Raw genomic sequence first — 22,172 nt, forward strand, 5'->3', positions numbered from 1 at the left:
GGAACTAGTTTGGTCTTGCGATATTTAATATTTTTATTAATAACTTTGATAAAGATTTAGATGACATGCTTGTCAAACTTACAGATGACACAAAGGTAGGAGGGACAGACTAAAACACCAGTAACAGTCAGGAACCCCAAAGTTGCAATCATACAATATCATCCACAAACAGCATCTATGGGAAGCCCTTCTTCCACATAGACTTCATACTCGACTCCCATCATGACAGTGGTGAATACCTTTGGCAGGCAGTTTGTGCCTAGCTTGATAATAACCAGAGGGTTGTCAAACACTAGGTCCAATATTCCAGTCACTATGACATGATACCAAATAGTGGGAACATGATTACTAGCAAATCAGAGCCCCAGAAAGTTCCTGGAAACAACACCTGTGGTAACCTTCATTCTGATCCATCGCTGAGCAGATTCTATCTAGTTACATTATTTATATTACAATAACCAGAAGTATATCTGGAACAACTCTTTGTCTTCTCTAACTAAAGTTCTATTGTCAAGCCTCATTGTGATATAGAGGTGATCTTGAGTTCTTGAAGGATATGCCAGAGGATAATAAGCCCTGGCAGGTCCTACTAAGCTGGAAGGGCTTAGAGTGTGGGTCCTCTGATATGCTTCGTATCTTGCTGAAGACTAGCTTGGTTGAGTTGGGAGAGGCTCATTGCCAGAAAATTGGCCACCAGATGATGAATTTTCTGACCATAGTAATTCATGAAGTATGTTTACTAAGGCATGGACAGATTGTGAAATGTATCTGCAGAAACAGTAGCTACACAATGAAACCATGGCTCTTTTGGTGTATTGAGCTATATAGGGTCCAGTCTAACCATGAACAGCAATTTATCAATCTTCCCTGGCCCACACTTGATTCTTCCATCATTTGTCTATTACCTGTCTTCCCTATTTATCTTCCTCTTGGTTTCTCCATACTCTTCCATTCCCAATACTGCATCTTACCCCTGTACCAGGTCCTTCACACCTGGATGAGTCTTCCTTCATTCCTCATCACTTTCACCTCCTCTCAGCTTGGATCCTTTCTCTTTCCCCTTTTCCCCTTTCCATCTCCCTCACCCCACACTTGTATTTTTTCAAAGCCCTGTCTCCTTTGAATCTATTAATGATGAAGCTGATCTTTCATCTAAACATGACTGCCCCTTAAGTTCTGCTTTCCTCTTCCCTCTGACAAAGTTAGTAAGAGCCTGCTCATGAGAATAACAGCGTATATTTCTATCGCTTCTTAGGAATACAGAACTCTTTCCTCACAACGGCCCTGTTTTGAGGAAAGTAATATAATTGTCATTATTTTGTCTTATAAGTGAAGAGACAGACACAGAGAGGTGAAGGCACATGCCCACAAATAATATTGCCTTTTTTTCAATGCACCATACTCTACTTTCTGTTAGGGAAACCCAATGCCACACTGTCTTGTTCATTATATATAACTATGGTAGATGGCTGTAGAAATTAACACTTTACTAGCTAAGGAGAACTTCCTCCCCTGTCCCCCACCTCTCCGTTCCATTTCCACATGTCAAACATCCTTCTTCTTTATGTAAAGTGCTAGGCTTTGAGTCAAGAAGACCAAGGTTCAAATCCTACATTTAACATTTACTAGCTGCATGACCATGGACATGTAATTTAACCTCTCTAAGCCTCATTATCTTCATCTATGAAATGGGGATACATACAACCTACCTCACAGGATTTCCATGAGACTTAAATGAGATAACAGATACAACTTTAAAATGATATAGAAATATTAGCTATTGAGCCTCATAATGCATACAATGCCTAGAATCATAGAACCTGAGTTCAAATACCAGTTTTGTTTTGTTTTGTTTTTTTTCCATTTACAACCTGTGTAACTTTGGATAAGGCACCATACCTCTTTGGGCTTCAGTTTCCCTATCTGTAAAGTGAGAGGGTTGGATTAGATGACCTCTAGGGCCCCTTCTAGCTCTAAAGCTTTGATATTACTACTACCACTACCACTACTGCTACTGCTACTACTACGCGACTATTACCATTATACTATTACTATTAGTATGCCACTTTCATAAATCTAGAGGAATTGAGACATACTACTACTGGTAGAATTACTACTATTGGTATCCCATTTTCATCAGAGGCTCTGAGACATACTACTGCTACCAGCACCACCACCAGTACTACTCTACCACTTCTACCTCTATGACTACTACTCCTCCTACTACTACCACTAGTACCACCACCACCACTACTCCTAGTACAACAGGAGTACCCCTTGATGAGATAACTAGATCACAAACCTTAAGGCCAGAGTGAACATTTATAAATAACTAATCTGAACTTTCCTGGGAAGACCATCAACATTAACTCATTTATGCACTTAAGGTTGATGGAAGTCTAAGCACTTTGCTCATTCATTCTCATGCCATCTCTTTTAAGTGGGTTTGTATGTGTGAGAGGAGAGGTGGAGGGAGTAAAGAGAGGAGAGAGAATTACTGTTTCAGTTTTGTAGATGGGAAAACGAAGGCTTTAAAAAAATATGCGACTTTCTCTAAGCACAGCAAGAGGGTAAAAGATTTGGATGTGGAATCCTGAGGGAACTCTATCACATTGTCTCTGTTTAGCTTTTACGGTTTAGATTCTATAAAGTTTGATCCGAAATCCTTTGGATGGCACATTCGATAGCAAGGTACCAAAAACAAGGTAGATAATAAATGGCACATTGGATCAGACCAACAATCTTTCCAACCCAGATCCCATCTGGAACAAAAGAACATTTGGGAGAATAACCATTTCAACAACTGAGAAATCTTATGTGGAATTTAAGCTTATTTCCTTTCTACTGAATGGAGCCATGGAGGTGGCGATGGTAAAAAAATGGTACCAAGAGACAGGATGGGTGCTGGGGTAGGGTGAGGCCAGTGGCAGCATGAGGTGAATTTCAGCTCACATCCCACCTTCTGCAGGAGACCTTTCCTAATCTCCCCAGCTGCTAGAGCTTTCCTGTCTAAGGTCCCCTTCCATCTAATCTGCATGTATCTTCTATGGACCTATTTATATTCATGTTGTCTCCCCCATTAGAATGTAAGCTCCATAAGGGCAGGCACTGGTTACAGCTTTCTTTGTATCCCCAGCACTTTGCACAGAGCCTGGCACATACCAGGTGCTTAACAAATGCTTGTTGATTGATTGACAGGTCCAAGGTAGGTCGGTGGGTGGCAGGGGTTTAGTTGTTTCTCATTTCAATAATCATAACTTGTTTTGTGAGGGTGTGGGTAAAAGAATACTAATAGTTCTGGCTTAGTATTTTATACTTTATATTTTTATAGTTTATATATTTATAATTTTATAGTTTGCAGTTTATAAGGCATTTTACAAACATGATCTCATTCAGTTCCCACAGCTGCCCTGATAGGTAGGCATCATTAGTTCCATTTTACAGCTGAGGTTCAGAGAGGTTAACTGTGCTGCCTGTGGTCACAGGATGTTAGCTCTCCAACGGGGCCTTAGAGATCATTTATCCCAAAGCTCTTTTACAAACAAGAAACCTGACCCTAGAAAACACTAAGTCCAACTTCTCATTAGTAGGTAACACAGCTGGGATTTGAACCCAGGTCTTCTGACTTTGAATCAATGCTTTTTTGACTATACCACGTTACTCATCTAGCTTGCAAGGAGAAAAACAAAGATTTGAACTGATATCTTTGGACTCATGCATCCAGAGAGCTTTCTGTTGTGGCATATTTCTTCTTGTTGTTCAATCATTTCAGTTGTGTCATGACCCCATTTGGTGTTTTCTTGGCAAAGATACTAGAGTGGCTTGCCATTTTCTTCTCCAACTCATTTTACAGATGAGGAAACTGAGGCAACAGGGTTAGGTGACTTGTCCAGGGTCACACAGCTAGTAAGTGTCTGAGGCTGGATTTGAATTCAAGAAGATGAGCCTTCCTATCTCCAGGCCTGCACTCTATCCACTGCACCACCTAGCTGCCCCTACTACCATACTATCCATAATCAAAACCGAGGCAGAAATACATACAACCTTCTGCCGTCAGCCCTTGACTGTAGTTATTTGTGCATCCTTCAAATCAAAACATGTGAGTCTGAGCTCTTGTTCAGGCCCTTAATAATTCTTTAGCCACAGGCAAGTAAGTTCACAACTTCTCTGACCTTCAGTTTTCTCATCTGTTAAACGGAGTTAATGATACTTATGCAACCTACCTCAAAGAATTGTGAGGGAAGTGCTTTATAAACTATAAAGTGCTGTATAAATGTGTATACAGCAGAAACATGTATAAATTTCTGCTTTCAGCACTTGGAAGGAAGCAAGTAGCCTCATTCTACATTCTACACGTGGATGTATGCATGGACACACTTTACTGATTGCTATAACAAATACAAACTCCAGATAAAAGACATCACCCAAATACAAGCCATATTATGATATAAAACAGACTCCTTTCCTATGTAGACTCTCATAGAATGCTCTCTAAATATCACTGAACAGCTGTTTCTATAGCTTAGTTAAATCTACCTTATCCACTGCCACCCCAGTTAACAACGTGGGTACTCCTGTTCCCTCAGTGTACTCTATAACTTAGAAAACAAACAAAATGGGAACACAGATGTACCCAACAGCTTGGAATGGAAGTCATCAACTAAGAAGCGCTTCAAGCAGATCTCCCAGTGGACTCTACTGACACTGGGGGGAAAGTCTGCAGTGCTTAAATAGCTCACTTAGCTGCACACCAGCTCTGGAGAAAATTATCTAAGAACGTTTCCTCTTCCTGATCTTAGCCAAGGTGGCTTCTTTGGACCTTCACTTGACCCGAACCTTCTATCTTACAAGGATGTTGGTATGTCCATACAAGTTGACAGGCATCATGAATGAATGAATGATTAAATGAATGAATGAATGAATAGCACCAGGGATGCAAATACCATGTCATGTGAGGATTATTCAAAGAAATGAGGGATGTTTAATCTAGAGAAGAGAAGACTTAAGGGGCACGTAATAGCTGTCTTCAACTATCTGAAAATATGCGGAAAGTGTGTTAGATTTCTTGTTGGCTCCACACATGGAAACACAAATAGTGAATAGACGTTAGAGAAAGAGAGTTGGACTGGATAGAAACAAAGCTCTCCTAACAGAGGAATGAGCTGCCTGGGGAAGTAGTAAGTTCCTTTTCACTGAAGGCCTTTAAACAAAGTCTGGATAACCACCTGTCACATATGTTATAGAGGGGATATTTCGTTCAGGTATTGGTTGGATGAAATGGCCTCTGGGTTACCTTCCAATTTGGTAATTCTGTGAAAAGATCTCATTCTTGCTTCCAAGAAGTCTAAAAGTCAAAATAACATGTTTTTACTATTCAAAATAGTAAAATCTCATCTTAGGATGAGAGCTGGAGAAAGCAATGTCTCCCTAGCCTTTTCCTTTCCCTCCTGGAGACTATCATCCCCACTCTCTCACTTATCTTCAGTCTCGATCTACTGGTTGCTTCCGTATCACCTACAAACATGTCCGTGTCTCCCCCATCGTTTAAAAAAAACCAACCCTCACTTGATCCATCCATCCCTGCTAGCCTTTTTTTTATCCCTCGCCTCCTTCTTCTGGTTAAACCATCTACAATCAACGCCTCTACTTTCTTTCCTATCATTCCCTTCTTAACTCTCAACAACCTGACTTCTAGCCTCATGTTTCAGCTGAAACTGTTCTCTCCGAAGTTACCAATGATCCCTCAAATGCCACATCTAAGGGCTTCTTCTCAGTCTTTATCTTTCTTGACTTCTCTGTAGCCTTTGATACTGTCAATCACCTTTTTCTCCTTGAAACTATTATCTTTAGTTCTTCACGACACTGCTCTCTCCTGGTTCTCTTCCTATCTGTCTGACCACTCCTTCGCAGTTTCCTTTGCTAGATTTTTATCCAAGTCATACCCAATAACTATGAATGTCCCTCAAGGCTGTGTCCTAGGCCATCTTCTCTTCTCCCTCAAAAGTACTTCATTTAGTGATCCCATCAGTTTCCATGGATTCAACTATCATCTCTAGGCAGATGATTCTCAGATTTATTTGTCCAGTCCTGGACTCTGGTCTCACATCTTCAACTGCCTACTTAATATTTCAGACTGGATTTGTCTTCCCCCTAAACTCTCCTCTCTCCTTAACTTCCCTATTACTATGAAAGGTGCCACTAGTCCATCCCACTCAGCCATCTTCTCAACCTGGGTGTCATCCTCAACTTCTCATTCTCTCTCATCCCCCATATCCAATTCATTGTAAAATCTCTCAGATATGCAACCTTCTCTCCTCTGATACTTCCACCACCCTGGTGCAATGAGAGCAGGGGCTGTCTTTCTTTTTCTCATTTGTTGTCACTTAGCACATAGGACTGAGGAGAGACTGACCACCAGGTTACTAACCCTTTACTTATTTTTGTTCCTTCCTCAACACCCAGAATGCTGCCTTGAACAGAAGCACTTAAAAATTATATGTGTTAAGTTGAAAAGAAGGACCTGTCAGCTCCAGGAGAACACAATTGTCAGAAGGGTAGAGGTTCTTTCATTTTGGATTTTTTTGCCCTTGTGTCCTCAGAGTCTAGGACAGCACCTTGTATGTATGCTCAATTAAGGTTTTGTTGATTTGAATTGGCTCAGTCTTAGATGAACAGGACCAGAGACCTAGAAGATGCCAGAGTTGGAAGGAGCTTGAGAGATTGTCTAGTCCAACATCTTCATTCTACAGATGAGGAAACTGAGGCCAAGGGGAAGAAATTACTTTACTACTACTACTACTACTACTACTACTACTACTACTACTACTACTACTACTACCACACCACCACCACCACCACCACTAGCTACAATCTATACAGCACTTTAAAATTGGCAAAGCACTTTACAAATATCATTGGATCCTCACAACAATCCTGGGAGGAAGGTGCTATTATCATCTGCATTTTACGGATGAGGAAACTGAGGCCGAGAGAGATTAACTGACCTGCCCAGGGTCACACAGCCAGTAAGAGTCTGAGGCCATATTTGAACTCAGGGCCTTCCTAATTCTGGGTCCAGCACTCTGTCCACTGAATCACCTAGCAGCCTCAATGAAAATCACAAAGAATAGCCAGCAATTATTAGCAGAACCAGGACAAAACTGCAGGGCTCTTGATTCCAAGTCCAGTTCTCTTCAATCTGCTGGCTTCTAGAGTAGAGAAGTCAAAGCAGGCTAATATTTAAATAATACACATAGCAGGAGATCTGACCCATTCAGAAGACAAGGGAAAGGTTCAGCTGAGGAAGCTGATGTCAGCCCAGTCTGCTCAGGGCAAAAGCCACCTCATGCTCAGGAACAATCATGTCTCTAATTACAGCCTCGGGCATGAAAAGAACTTCATAATCTAATCGCAGGGACCATGAATCAGGTTTTAGACCCTGGCCTACCGGGTCTGCCAAGCGGATGAACATCTTGAATAACTTGGCTTAATTGAGCAGGAGGAGATTGGAATGTGGACCAAGGGAAGGGAAGATTAGAGTGAACTCTTATAAAAAGAAAAAAAGCAGGAAAATACCACGTGGAGATCAGTAAGAGAGACTACCTCGTTTCCCATACTTTTATATATGTAAGGAGGGAAGGGAAAAAAAAGACTTTGGCAAGCTCTTACAAGTAAAAAGCATATCAGGTCAATTGAGGGCATTTACTAGGATGCTACTGAAGGTCACTTGAGGACTATAACTGGACTTTTTCCTGACCACACGAAAAGTAAATTGAGGCAGCTAGAAAGGAGGCCAGCTCTTCCCGAGTCTGAGGTAGCGATGTTGTTGTGAAAAAGTGAACATTATTGTCACATCTCCCACTCCTTTATATGAACAGTACAGTAGCAGGGAAACCCCAAAGAGAATCGAGGCCAACAAGATTCCTGGGCTACTACCTCCCTCACCAGGAATGGGCACGCACAAAACACTGTTATGCTCACTGTTGGCAAAGGAGCTAGATCGGTTAGGTTTTGCCAGAACTATAACTGGTAGTTTTGGCACCTAGGGCAAGCAGCACCAAGTGGTGCCAGGAGCAGGAGCTATTTACTCAAATCAGTTTTGTAATTTATGATAGGAAAGTAGTAAAAGTAATTAAGACAAGTTCAATTAGGCAGATGGGGAAATTAGTTATCTTAGTGGCTTAGGGGATAAGATCTCAGAGTTAGAAGGAGACCTTAGAAGACATCTAGTCCAACCTATGGCAGGTAGGGTCCCATGCCCTTCAGGCTCCATCAGAGAGGCCTCATTAAGGCTCTCCCTCACAAACTGTAGAGGACTGAAGGTGGCACTAGGATTATTACTCATCCTTAAAGGGGGAGAGGGAGACAGAGGTAGGTCAGCCTTTGAAGGAAGGAGGGAAGTAAAAGCCCTAGGGAGGGGAACCAGGGAATACAGGAATAGGGAACCTGTAGCCTCAAGGCCACATGTGACCTTCTAGGTCCTCAAATGTAGCCCTTTGACTGAATCTGAACTTCACAGAACAAATCCTCTTAATAAAAGGATTTGTTCTATAAAACTTGGACTTGGTCAAAAGGCCACACTTGAGGACCTAGAGAGCCACATGTGGCCTCAAGGCTGCAGGTTCCCCACCTCTGGGATAGAGTGTGTTGAAGATTTCTTTATGGGAAGGATGAGGAAAGGATGGGCATGAACAGTTTGCTGTCCCTACACCCACCAGGAACCCTTCTTCTCTGAGCTCAGTTTTCTTGCTTCCCTCTATTCTGCTGAAGGAGTACATGTGTTACATATAGAATGGGCACCATATTGCTTCCCTTCTCAGTGGGTGGGAGAGGACTGGAGGAGGGAGGGAGAGAATTTGGAATTCAAAATAAAAACACGAACGTTATTTTTTTTTGAAAAGAGGACATGTGTTAATGTTTTGTGTCCTCTACCCATGGGCAAAGTCCTAGTGGCTCCTGGCTAGTTATTGCTCTGAATTTTGTATTAGGTTTCATTAGGATATTTTACAAATGTTTCATGAAACCATTTTTATGGCAAACAATTCTATTTGGCCCACCTTCTTCTCGCGGACTGTCTTACATTTAGAGTAACCTCTCCTTGCCCTGCCTAAGGCTTCCTTCTCCTGATCCCTAGATTACTAAGCTAAAAGGACAGAATCATTTGCTTGCAGAGAACAGAATCATCAAGCAAATGTCCGAGCTGGAGGGAATCTTGGAGGTAATCTATGCTAACACCATGATTCTACAGAAGAGGAAACTGAGGCTGAGTGGGGAAGGGCCTTTCTGGAGGTCAAACGGGTAAATTCAGCAGCAGGGCAACAACTAGAGCTTGTCTTCTGTCACTCCAGTGCTCCTTCTGTCACGCTTAGGCAGCGTGATCATCTCTGTCCTGCTGATTCTGGCTCTGCACTGCCTTATGAGTCTGTTCTCCCCCTAAAATGCTCATGGCTACACCTGTAACAGAGGCCCTACTGTGTTCTGCCTGCACTACTGCAGCGGCCTTCCCAAAGGTCTCTCTGCCCTTGAGTATCTCTCTACTCCCAGCCATGACTTTACAGTATTGCCAGACTAATCTTCCTGCTGCACAGACCTGAACACGTCCCTCTTTTGTTCAAAATTCTTCAGCGGATCCCTCTTTCCTCCCAAATTAAAACCAAACCTCTTACACTGCCATTCAAGACCCCCTACAACCTGACACTTAGCTTTCTTTCCAACCCTACCTGATGCTATTCCACTGCACATACACTAACTCCTGTCCAATCTCTTGTACACATCTAGGACTTTCCCACCTTTCTGTATTTGCTAATATTTTTTCTACCCCCCCACAATACCCTCCTCTCCCCATATCTGCCCTTCAAAAACTGAGCAGTCCCTCAAAGCTCATCTCAAATGCCACCTCCTCCATGTAACCTTCTCTGATGCCTCTAGTCAGTAGATACTTCCTTCTCCAAACTTCACATATCAGTTCATGCCCCTTGTATGCCCCTTCTATTCTGATCTGTATTAATTATCCAGTTATATTAAATATTGATATATGTGGCTTATGCCCACTCTCACTGGACTCTAAGGCCTTTGATGAGAGGGACTGGGTCTTCATCACCCCCAGTGGCCAACAAAGCACTTTGCACATAACAGGGACTTAATAAATGATTGTTGAATGAATACTATTGAATCTGTAGAGACACATTCTCATTTTTAAAAGGCAGAAAAAGAATAAAAAAGTCATGGTGTCATATATCCAGTGTCTTGTTCTTATTATACAATTGGTCAGTCAGTCAACAAGCATTTATTATGTAATACCAGGCACTGTGCTAAACACTAGGAATACAAAGAACGGCAAAAATAGGCAGACATGAGAGGTCATGTGGCATGGATAGAAAGCCAGCCTCGGACCTAGGAATGTCTGGGTTCAAACACTGCCTCTCTCTGTATGACCCTGGATGATCTCTTTAACCTTTCAGTGCCTGAGGTGCCAGCCTCCACTGATGGAGGGAGTTTTGTTTTCTAAGAATTCCCTAGATCAGTGAAATCACCTTTTCCCTCAGGCCCTTGGCATGGGGAGTTACATTTATTTCCATGGTGGCTGAGGAGTCCAGCCTCACCCACATGTGACCTCCAAGATTTAAGCCAGCAGGGGCAGGATAAAAGTAGGATCAGGAGAGCCTTCTCAAGACTGAAGATATCCTCTGAACTCTCAAAAGAAACAGTGGCCCAACCCTAGCTGTCAAAAGCCACAGGATGGCTCTGGCTAACTCCTACTGATGGTAGGGATTTCAGAACCCATTCTCGCTCCTGCCACCTCTTTTCCGCCTTGCTGCTTGTCTTTAGCAACACATGCCACCCATCTGCTGCTACAGTGGGCTGCTCGCCTCCTCCAGTGCCCCAGCATAACGAGAGGAATTAGAGAGTTTGGCAGCCTTCAACTGCTGCTGGAATTGACTGGCAAAGAAGCACCATGAGTTTCCATATCGATTTTGCTCTCCAGGAAGGAAGTCCAGGACCAGCTTGCCTATGTTTACATTCTGAAAGGGAAGAAGGCAGGAGAAAGAGTGGGCCTAACTGAAGCTGAGGACTGAGACACCTAGGGCCCGCCACATCTTTCCAAGATACCTGGTAGCATGAACCCTGCCCTTAGAATGACCATAAGGTAGAAGGTGGCAAACAGGTACAAGAAGTCAGCCTAGCTCAGTTTCTCCTACAGCTGAGCCCCTTCTGTGTGAATATGTGTAGGTATACATGACAGGCGTGGAGGACAGTGGAGATAATTAAAATGTATCTTGAACAGTAAGGGTGGGAGTCTTCTACAAGGAGTTCACAGCAGCCTTAAGAAGAGGAGAGGCTAGTGAAAGAGAAAATGGTCCTCTCCTCCCAGCCCCAGCCCAGCATAATCTCCTGCAGATGTGGCACCAGCTCTGTTCACCATGCAGAGTACAGGGCCAGGAATTCCATAGAACCTACAGATGCCCAGGCAAGGTTGGCCCTGGCTCAGGTAAGCTGAACTCCCAATCTTTTACCCCTAAACCCTCTCCTCTTCCCTATTGTTGTGAAGGGCACCCTCAACTTCTTTCTTATATTCACTCCACATACCCAGTCTGCTAAGTCTGGTCATTTCTTCCTTTATATTATCTCTCACAGATGTCCCCTTCTCTCTGCTCCCACAGTCACCACACTGGTAAAGGCTCATGGAACCTCACACCTGGACTATTGCAATAGTCTGCTAGTTGGTCTGTTTACCTCAAATCTCTCCCTCATTCTAGCCCCTTGTCTACTCAGCTGCCAAAAAGATCTTTCAAAAATGTGGGTCTGAGAGAAATGCAAATTAAAACTACTCTTGGGTATCACCTCACACCTATCAGATTGGCTAATATGACAAAAAAGGAAAATGACAAATGTTAGAGGGGATGGGAGAAAAGTGGGACACTAATGCATTGTTGATGTAGTTGTGAACTAATCCAACCATTCTAGAGAGCAATTTGGAACTATGCCCAAAGGGTTATCAAACTGTGCACACCCTTTAACCTAGCAATACCACTACAAGATTTGCATCCCGAAGAGATTTTAAAATCCAAAAAAGGAAAAGGAGCTATATATATATACAGCTTTTTTTGTAGTGGCAAAGAATTGGAAATTGAGGAGATGCCAACCAACTGGGAAATGGCTGAACAAATTGTGGTATATGATTGTGATGGAATACTATTGTGCTATAAGAAACGACAAACAGGATGCTTTCAGAAAAACCTGGAAAGACTTGCATGAACTGATACAAAGTAAAGTGAGCAGAACCAGAAGAACATTGTATATAATAACAGCAACATTATACAATGGAGAATTACAAATGCCTTAGGTCTTCTCAACAATACAGTGATCCAAGACACTCCCAAAGGACTTGCATTGAAAAATTCTATCCACCTCCAGAGAAAGAACTGACAGAGTCTGAATGCAGATCAAAGCATTCTTTTTATAAAACTTTATTTTTCTTGGGGTTTGGGTTTGGGAAAGGGGTTGTCTATGTTTTCTTTTACAACATGACTTAACATGGAGATGTTTTGCATGACTGCACATGTACAATCTATATCAAATTGCTTGCCCCCTCCACGAGGAGGGAGAGAATTTGGAACTCAATTTTTGTAAAAGAATGTAAAAAATTGTTATTACATGTAATTAGACAAGAATAAAATATTTAAAAAGTGTGAATGTCACTCACCTACTCAATAAACTCCAGTGGTTCCCAATCATTTAAATCCTGTCACAACCTGATTCCTTCCTACCTTTCCAATCTTACACTTTCCTTCACTCCCTGTACAAGCGATGCTGGCCTTCTTGCTATTCCTTACACGGGATGCTGTCTTCTGCCTCTGGTTCATGGGCATTCCTATTCCCGGAATATTTGTGACTTAGCTAAAATCCTAGGCCCTTTCCAGTTTCTCTCCCCTACCTCCACCCTGTTACTAGTCCCTTCCTTCTAAGATTACCTTTCATCTGTATATCTCATATATACATAGTTGTAGGGACCTTGTTTTTGCCTCTCATTGTATCCCCAGATGCTTTTTTGACCAAATGACTGACTTGGTCTTCTATTATCCCTGGGCACTCACTACACCATTACCAGAGCCTGGGCAAACTGCCAAAAGTCAGAACACATTTCAGTAAAAGGTCCCCAGAAAGTATTCTCCCAAGGCCAGGCCTCTGTAATAGAGACATCTCCAAGGGCCTCTTCTGGAACCATAGAATATAAGGTCCTTGAGGGCAGGAACTGTGTTTTTGCCTTTCTTTGTATCCTCAGCACTCAGTGCAGTGCCTAGCACACAGTTAATGAATAATTAATAAATAATAATTAATAAATGACTGACTGCATTTCACGGGGTATCTTTTCTCCAAGGCCCTCTAAAACAAGAATTCACGTATTTCCTAGCACTTCAGAGGCGGAGGAAGCACTAACAGCCCAATGGTTTGCCTAGTTTCTCAGCTTGGCCCTGTCCCCTCCTGGTTCTCTTTTCACTCCCCAATCCTCCTTTGACCACCTCTCAGTGCAGGAATGAGTGAGTTAAGGGCAGTATGCAGGGGTTCCTCAGGAGGAAAGGAGTCCTGGAGAGCCATACTTATTTTCTTCTTCTGTAGCACCTGTTCCCCATCAGGATGGTGTCGCAATTCTAACACTAGCCGGAGTCACACACCGCTTCCTGCTGGCAGGTCTGGGGTCATAACTGTTGTAGAATGCTAACCTCGCTATTTTAGCTTCTCTAGCCATCACTGCTATTTATGTTCAGGATGGGGAGCTTGCAGTGCCCAGTCTGAGGATCATTTAGAACAAGAGGAGACCTGGACAGAACCGTTGAGTCTTACCAAAGCTTGAGTACAAGCTGAGAGCACAGCCTGACTCCAAGCAGCAGGGTCTAGCTTGCTAGCCCAAATGGATGAGACTTCTTCTCCTAAAGTGGGCTCCTTCTTTCTTTCTGCTATGGAATTTCTTGTCTGCAGACCCCATGCACAAAAAAGAAACTGTCAAGCGTCAGGAAAAAAGGAACTAAGTCAACATTTAGCTAAGTGCAGTGACTCTAGTCAAGTTAACAACCATTTATTAAGCACTTTCTGTTTGCCTGGAACTATGTGCTGAGGATGGAAAAAAAGGCAAAAACTCTCCAAAACAAACAAACCAACAAACCCACTGTCTATGCCCTAAGGGAACTCACACTCTAATGGGGGAGACAACATGGAAACAACTAAGTACAGGTAACATATATAAATACATACATATATACACACACACACACACACATACATATACATATATACACATATATGTGTATGCGTGTGTGTGTGTGTGTATGTATATGTACAGGACAAACTGGAGATAATCACAGAAGGTACTAGCATTAAGGAAAAATTCAGGTGCTGAGATCAGCAGTTCTGCCAGTAAAGAATGTGGGTACAACTGGTTGTTCCTGCCACTCCACTAAGGTATGGCCAGTAAATGGGAGGAGCCTAGAGCCTGATGGGTGTACCAAGGTGGGTCCTATACAAGGCAGATCAGGCTTTGTGCATCTCCTTAGGAGGTGCTCAGAACTCTGTGTATGTGAGCACAAAACTCAGAGGGTTTAGGAATACAGCCAAGGAGTCAAGGAGGCCCCAGTGACCAGGGTAATGCTCAGTCTTGTCTGCTTCCCCCAGATATAATGCTACCCTGGATCAGAAATAGTCAAAGAGACAGTATCACTCACTGACACAAACACATAGACACACATACTTCTGGAATATATGGATGATGAGATTTTCTGAGGACTAGAGAATCTTTCTAACAATATTAATAACAGTTCACACTTCTATAGAATTCTGTAAAGTGCTTTTCTCACAACAACTCTATGAAATAGGGAGTATGAGTATGACTTGTCTCATTTTACAGATGGGGAAACTGAGGCACAGGGAGGTTAAGTGATTTGCCCAAGGTCACACAGCTAGTAAGTGGCATAGCCTGTTCTCAAACCCAGGTCTCCTCAGTATGAGCTCAGTATTCTTTCCATTAGGTTGCACTCTCTTTCACTGGAACGAAGATTTGGATCTTGAAGAGCCCTTAGAAGCCATCACGTCTATGATGTAATGGAGAGAACACTGACTTTCTGACTTTCCGTCCAGCACTCTGTCTCCTATGTCAAAGACCCTCTCCAGAAAAGGCAGGTCTTTATGGCTATATTTTTGTCAAGACTGTTTGATGGCTGAGTTCTTTCCTGTATAGGTAAAGTAAGCATGGGGAAAATGAGAAGGGGCATATTCAAGCACGTACATTAATGTTCATGTGCCACAAAGAGCAGTGTCCATGTCCATGTCCTATGCTGGGACACATAAAGACTGCATGTGAATACTTGAAACAAGGGAGCGTACTCTGTAAGCACAAAGGTCTACAAGTCTGTAACAAGAGCATGACTGGATGGATATATGAGTTCTCACCCTTACCCATGTTTTGGACAGACCAACACGTACCCATGGTTCCAACGATATTGCCAAGCAATCAACATGATGGCGTAAGACATGAGCCTAAATGGGCTCGGGAGATGGCAGGTTGACATCATGCATCCCACTAGCTGTTCTCTCGTGGGAGTGCCCATAGCTACGTAGCCCATGCCCAAGAAGAGGAAGGTCTAAGGGGAAGAAAGAAGGGGGTCGGCCAGAAGCTGGGGGGGAGAGGATTTTGGGGGTGGGGGGCACTTACAGGGCAGCGTTTCAGCGCTGTTCTTTTGAATCATTATACAGAGCTGTAGCACCAGTTGGGGGGCGCTCTCCAGGAAGGTCTCCAGGAGGCGTAACATATTGACATCTGCATATTCGTACATCATAGCCCAATAAAAGCGTCGCTGGTGTTCCTTCCGCCGCTGGCTCTGAATCCCCAGGTACATTGTGCGAATATACCTGCAAGGAGAGGGGGAGAACAGAAAAAAATCATGTGTGGGTTGGAGAAAGAGGACCACAGAGCAGCAACCTGGTTTGTTCCTTCAAAGCCAAAACCCTAAAGATAGGAACCTCACCAACACCTAGGAATGCTCTCTCCTCTGCTCTTGGGATAATGGACAGTACCCTGGGAATGTCTCTGGAGTCCCAGAAATCTAGTATTATCCATTACATGAGGGAGAGAGCAGAATGAGCATTGGAAGAGAGGCAGGAAATCTGGGTTCAAATCCTGGCATTGCTAGTTACTAGCCACATGACCTTGGGAAAGTCACTTCCCCTCTGTGGATCTTAGTTTCTTCATCTGTAAAATGGCACGGTTGGCCATCCAAGATGGCATCTGATGTTTCTTCCTCTGATATTCTAAGCCTTTTAGACTTTCCAGATTTCATTTGGTTAATCACAGAGGAAGCTGTATCTTCAGGCACAAGATTCAAGTTGGGGAGATATAGCAAACATAGCACCTTGTTCATATACCCCTGCTGAACATTCTTCTGGGGTCCCCTGATCCATTCCCCAGGAAACCTGGATTCTATAGCAGCAACCTCATCCTCAGGTCTCATCCTGGGGGGGGGGGGTGGACAAGGGAGAAACAGCTAGCAGATTTACTTCTGCCTCTGCTCATGAACCCATTGTGGGACCTTGTTGGAGTACCTTAGGCCAGTGTAATATACTGAGAGGCAGGAGCCCAGGGAAGTCTACAACCTCTTAGAACAGATCCACACCACAATTGTGGAGGAGCCCCTGGGCAGTTACATTCCACACCTCCATTGTTAGTGGTCTCTTTCTTGCTGGCCACTCTTAAATATTATAATGTCATGGATTTAGAGCACAGAGATACTTTTGAGATCGTGAAATCCAACCTCCACATTTTACTGATGAGATAACTGAGTCCCAGAGAAGTTAAGTGATTTCATCCAAGGTCATATAGTGGCAGGGGCTTGGTTTTGAACCCAATTCCTCTGACTCTCACTCAAGTAGTCTTTCTACCATACCATACTTTGTATATATAAAGAAAAGTTAAAATAGTTCTAGCCCTCAAGAAGCTTACATTCTAATGAAGGAGACAATAAGTAGATACCCAGGTACAAAAAATACACTGAATAAATAAGAGGTAACTTCAAGGGGGAAGCCACTAGTAGCCAAGAGGAATGGGAAAGGCATCCTGTAGAAGGTGAGATTAAAAATCCTTTAAGGGAAACTAAGGAAACTGTGCAACAGAGACAAAAAGGAGGAGCATCCTAGGCATGGGGGACAGCCAGAGAAAAGGCAAGGGGACTGGAGATGGAGTGTTATGTTCAAGAAATGGCAAGTTAGCCAGTATAGCTGGATGATAAAGTATATAAAGGGGAGCAAATTATAAGACTGGAAAGCTAGGAATGAACCAAGTTATAAAGAGCTTGAAATAACAGAGGACTTTATATTTGATCCTGATGGTAACAGAAAGCCACTGGATTTTATCTTGTGTAGGGGGGCTGATGTGATTTGATCTATGCTCAGGAAAATCTTTTGATTTTCTGTTGAGTGGAGAATGGATTGGAATGGGGAGAAACTTAAACCATAGAGATCAATTAAAAGGCTAATATAATAGTTTTGGCAAGAAGTAGTTAGGACCTGAAATAGGTTGGTATATGTATGAATGGAGAAGTGGAGATATAGAAAAGGTATTGGGAAAGCAGAATGACAAGATTTGGCAATAGATTACATATGTGAAATGAGTGAGTGTGATGTTGACACTGAGGGTGTGGGTCTGTGTGACTGGGGGGATAGTAGTGCCCTTGATAGTAATAAGAAAGCTTGGAAGAGAAGAGAGTTTGGGGGAAAGATAATGAGTTCTGTTTTGAATACGTTGAGTCTGAGGTTATCTATGGGAGATCCAGTTCAAGATGTCCAATAGGCAATTAGTGATGTGGGACTATGGCTTAGAAGAGAGACAAGGGCTAGATATATGGATCTTGGAATCAACTGGACAGAGATGACAATTGAACCCATAGAGTGGAAAGAAAAGAGGGCCAGGGCCCCAAAAGCCTTGGAGGATAGCCATGGTTAATGGACACGACATGGATGAAGAACTAACAAAGGAGACTGAAAAGGAGTAGCCAGACAGGTAGGAGGAGGATCAGAAGACAGCAGTGTCATAAAAACCCAGAGAGGAAAGAGTATTCAGGAGGAGAGGGTGATCAGCAGTGTTGAATGCTGCAAAGAGACCAAGAAGAATGAGGACTGAGAAAAGGCCATTACATTTGTCAATTAAGGGATAATTGATCACTTTGGAGAGTGCAGTTTCAGTTGAATGATGAGGTTGGAAGCCAACAAATATAGATTTTAGAAATGAGAGGAGAGGAAGTTGAAGCACCCACTATAAACAGATCTCAAAGAATTTAGCCAAGAAAAGGAGAAGGGATATGGGGGCTATAGCTATCAGGAATGGTACAATCAAGTTTAGAATTGAACTGGTTTACCAAGGAGCTAATACAAGGAGAGGAGAAGAGTGTAAGCCAGTACAGGAGTGATAGCCTGGGAAAGAGCTGAGGGTAGAAGGAGGCCATAGTGAGGATGAACATGGGTGGGGTCCTAAGACATAGGGGGAAATGGAATGATAAAGGATTATAACCACAAAGAATTTTGGAGTTCGTGAAAGTAGAAGTAGAACACTTGTGGACGGTGGTGAGATCAAAGTTATAGCCAGCCATCTTTGTGGGAGGGCAAGTTTGAAAGTGGAGACTGGGAGCAAAGGGGTATGAGTAAAAGTGTTGTCAGTAGAAGGAATGTTATCAGCAGGGACACTGGTCTCAATGAATAGGTCATCCAGTCCCATTCTCCCATTTTGCACATGGAGAAACTAAGTCCCAGAGAGGCTCAGTGATTTGCTGAATTTTGCACAGCTAGTTAATTTTAGTGCTAGGTCTAGGGCACTGTATTTTTATTTCCAGTCTGTTGTTCTTCCTCTTACAACACACCTTTACCTCCAATCAAGAGGGAAGGTGCTGGTGTTCAGCACCAATGTCACCACTATCAATTCATCAAGTTTTTACAAACCATTTCTCTGAGTCTGGTATTATATATAACACTGTAGGAAGTTAGTGAGACGCTCACCCAATCCAAGGTTGCTAAAACAGTAGCATGAACAGACTGAAAAGCAATATAGGTAATCCAAGCTTTTGTTTTAAAATGTTCTTAGAAGTCACATGTATAGTGGTTGTATTTTCCCTAAAAGAATTATGTGATATAGGGGGAGGGGAGAATGAATTCCTGGCCAAGAGTTTGGTGCTCCATAGAAGTGACCTAAAACAAAAACACTGATTAAAGGCAGCTGAGTGGCACCAAGCCTGAAAGACCCAAGTTCAAAACTGGATTCAGGCATTTAACCTCTGTCTGACTCAGTTTCCTCATCTTTGAAGTGGGGAGAATAATTGCACCTTACCTCACATGGTCATTGTGAGGATGAAATGAGACAATATTTGTAATAATCACTTGACATAGTAACTGGAACATCGCAGGTGCTTATTCTCTTCCCTTATTTGCCTAATTAACTTTTCTTTGGTCAGGACCTATAATGTCTTCATTGTAGGGAACTAGTAGGGAGGAGCTCCCTCTACTGATTCAGGTGGACACCTCAGCAATTGATTGAGTCTTAGAGAGCTTCCCACAGCACTGAAAGCAAAATGACCCTAGCAAAGCTAGAGAAGCAGGCCTTGAACCCAGGCCTTCGGTCCAAAGGCAGCTCCCTCTACAATGTGTCACAGTAAATAAACAAATAGGTAAATAAATAAATGAATGAATGAATGGATAGATACCACAATAATAATTCAATATAATCAAATAATGCTATAAATCCTCAGAAATGAAGTATACTTATTGATTATATAAGGGGCCTGAGAGTACAATGAATTGTCCATGCATCATAAAAAATACAACTCTACTGGCTCATAAATTTCACTACAAACCAGTCTATGAGTTCTAATGCACTAAAGAAATAAGGTTTTCATCCTGGCGTTCAAGGCCCTCCCCATCCAGGCTCCAATCTGCTTCTAGCCTAATCTCAAGACTATTCCTCTACCCATACTCAGAATTCTAGCCACGTTCTCTGTCCTATTGTCTTTCTGCCTCCCTACAAGTTGCAGTCAGTCAGCAAGCGTTTATTAAGCTCTCACAGAAAGACAAATCCACAGTTCCTGCCCTCAGGAAGCTCTCTCTCCTTGCCTTGGTTCACACTCTCCCCGCTGCTTATAAATGGGCTCCATTCTCTACCTCCCCAGTTTGACTCCATTCCCTCAAGGCACCACTCCCTCCATGAAGCTGAAAGTAATCTCTCCCCAGATGAAAGTGATCCTTCCCTCCTCCAATGTCTAATAACATGGTGCCTGGACCTCTCCTTTGCATTTTTCACATGCTCCCTTTTATCAGAGTTTCTTGTGTCTTGCCTTTCCAACATTTCCCTATATCCTTCCTTCATAAGCTTAATCATAAGCTCCTTGAGAACAGGGTCTATGTTTTATCTGTCTTTGTATCTCTAGCTCCCATGCCTTGAACATAGCACACACACACACACACACACACGTGTGTGTGTTAAATTGAATTTGTGGGGCTGAATTAAACATTTAATTAACAATTATTCTTGCTGCCTTAGAATTCAGATAGAATGGTTCAGATAGCTCATGTTTCTTAAAGAGCTGTCTGAAGAAGTTTGAGCTGATGCCTTCGTTTTCTCTAGATCAATTTCCCTATTGCAAGAAGAGGTGTTCAAAACCATTCCATTCATCGGTATTGTCTAAAATAACCACTGTAACCTCTAAATATTAGCAGGCATGACTAAGGACCTTAGTTGTGAGGATTTGGAGAGCAGGGATATCTGGAAGCTGGTTCTCTTCTCTTGTTTGGTCTTTTCCACTGGTCTCATTTCTCCTCCATTATCAAGAGCATGCTTAAGAGCAAAGGAAATCCCAAAGGGGCAGCCCATGGCATAAGACCTGGATAATGGTGGTATGCTTATAGTCTGACATACATATGTCAGCCTCAAGCTCCTAACCAAAACCAGAAAGAATCATGTTCCCTCCTCCCCTTCCCCTACATTCCTGAATCACAGTCCAGGCCAGCACCAGGCATGGGTTCTGTTGCAGAAATAGGATCACCAAAAAGTGAAGCGTGTGCATTACATGGTGTGGAATGAATGAAGTAGAGAACAATGAACATGTACATGCATTTTTAAAAAAACAATGGTACATCTAAGCAAAGGAACAATCACATGGGGCCTGGGAGGAGAAAAGGAAGTATCGGGGCACTTGGGTTCTTGTTCTGGCCATCCCAGGCAAGTCAATTCCCCTCTCTGACCCTCAATTTAATACAGTTCAAGACGATTCCATTCAATTAAACAAATATTTATTAAGTACATACTATGTATTTACTGTGCAGCTAGGTGGTACAGGAGATAGAGTGCTGCGTCTGGAGTCAGAAAGACTCATCCTCCTGAGTTCAAATCCAGCCTCAGACACTTACTAGCTGTGTGACTCTGGGCAAGTCACTTAACCCTGTTTGCCTCAGTTTTCTCATTTGTAAAGTAAGCTGGAGAAGGAAATGGCAAACCACTCCAGTGTCTCTGCCAAGAAAACCCTGAATGGGGTCATGAAGAGTTAGACATGACTGGAAAACACCTGAACAACAACCAAAAAATAGATTTACTACAGAGCAATGAGAGATAGTTTCAGGACTTGGCTTCAGGTCCAGCTCTGCTATGTGTGACCCTGGGTAAGTCACTTAACCTTTTAGTTCCCCAGGTAACTCATGCTCTAATACTATAAATTTCAGAGCAGCTGTTGATCTGCATTGGCAACAAGAGTGTCATCACTGAGAATTCTCTCTATCAAAAGAACCCCAAGTGAGTCCCAAAGAACCCCAAGTGAGTCCCAAATGAGCTTGCCAAGCCCAGGAGACAAAGACAGAAATAAAGACGACCCCTACCTTCAAAGAGCTAATGTTGTCCTAGAGAAAACCCACGTAGATACAGAAGTAATACCAAATTTGTACAAAGGAATTTGGGGGTTGAGGGAAGCATGAACAGCTGCTGGGATCACGGAAATCTCCACATAGGAGGTAGCTCTCAAGCTGAGTGAGGGATTCTAAGACAGAAGAGAAGACGAAAGGGTCTCGGTATAAGGAAAGGCACAGTGACAGGGGATAGAATGTCAAGTGCTCAGCAAGTTTGGCTGCAACATTGTGTGAGGGAGAGGAAAGAGAAA

The 22,172-nt window shown here is 42.8% G+C and overlaps 1 protein-coding gene across 1 annotated transcript in view; it reads right to left on the reverse strand.

The window, feature by feature from the left end:
• Positions 1-22,172, reverse strand: part of XKR6 (XK related 6) — a 423,464-nt gene that overhangs the window by 21,666 nt on the left and 379,626 nt on the right. The window contains exon 2 of the mRNA XM_036751692.1: positions 15,704-15,900. Within this exon, the coding sequence (XP_036607587.1) occupies positions 15,704-15,900 (197 nt within the window). The remainder of the gene's footprint in view (positions 1-15,703; positions 15,901-22,172) is intronic.

This window comes from Trichosurus vulpecula, chromosome 3, assembly GCF_011100635.1.
Source record: "Trichosurus vulpecula isolate mTriVul1 chromosome 3, mTriVul1.pri, whole genome shotgun sequence".
In the NCBI taxonomy this organism is placed as follows: Eukaryota; Metazoa; Chordata; class Mammalia; order Diprotodontia; family Phalangeridae; genus Trichosurus; species Trichosurus vulpecula.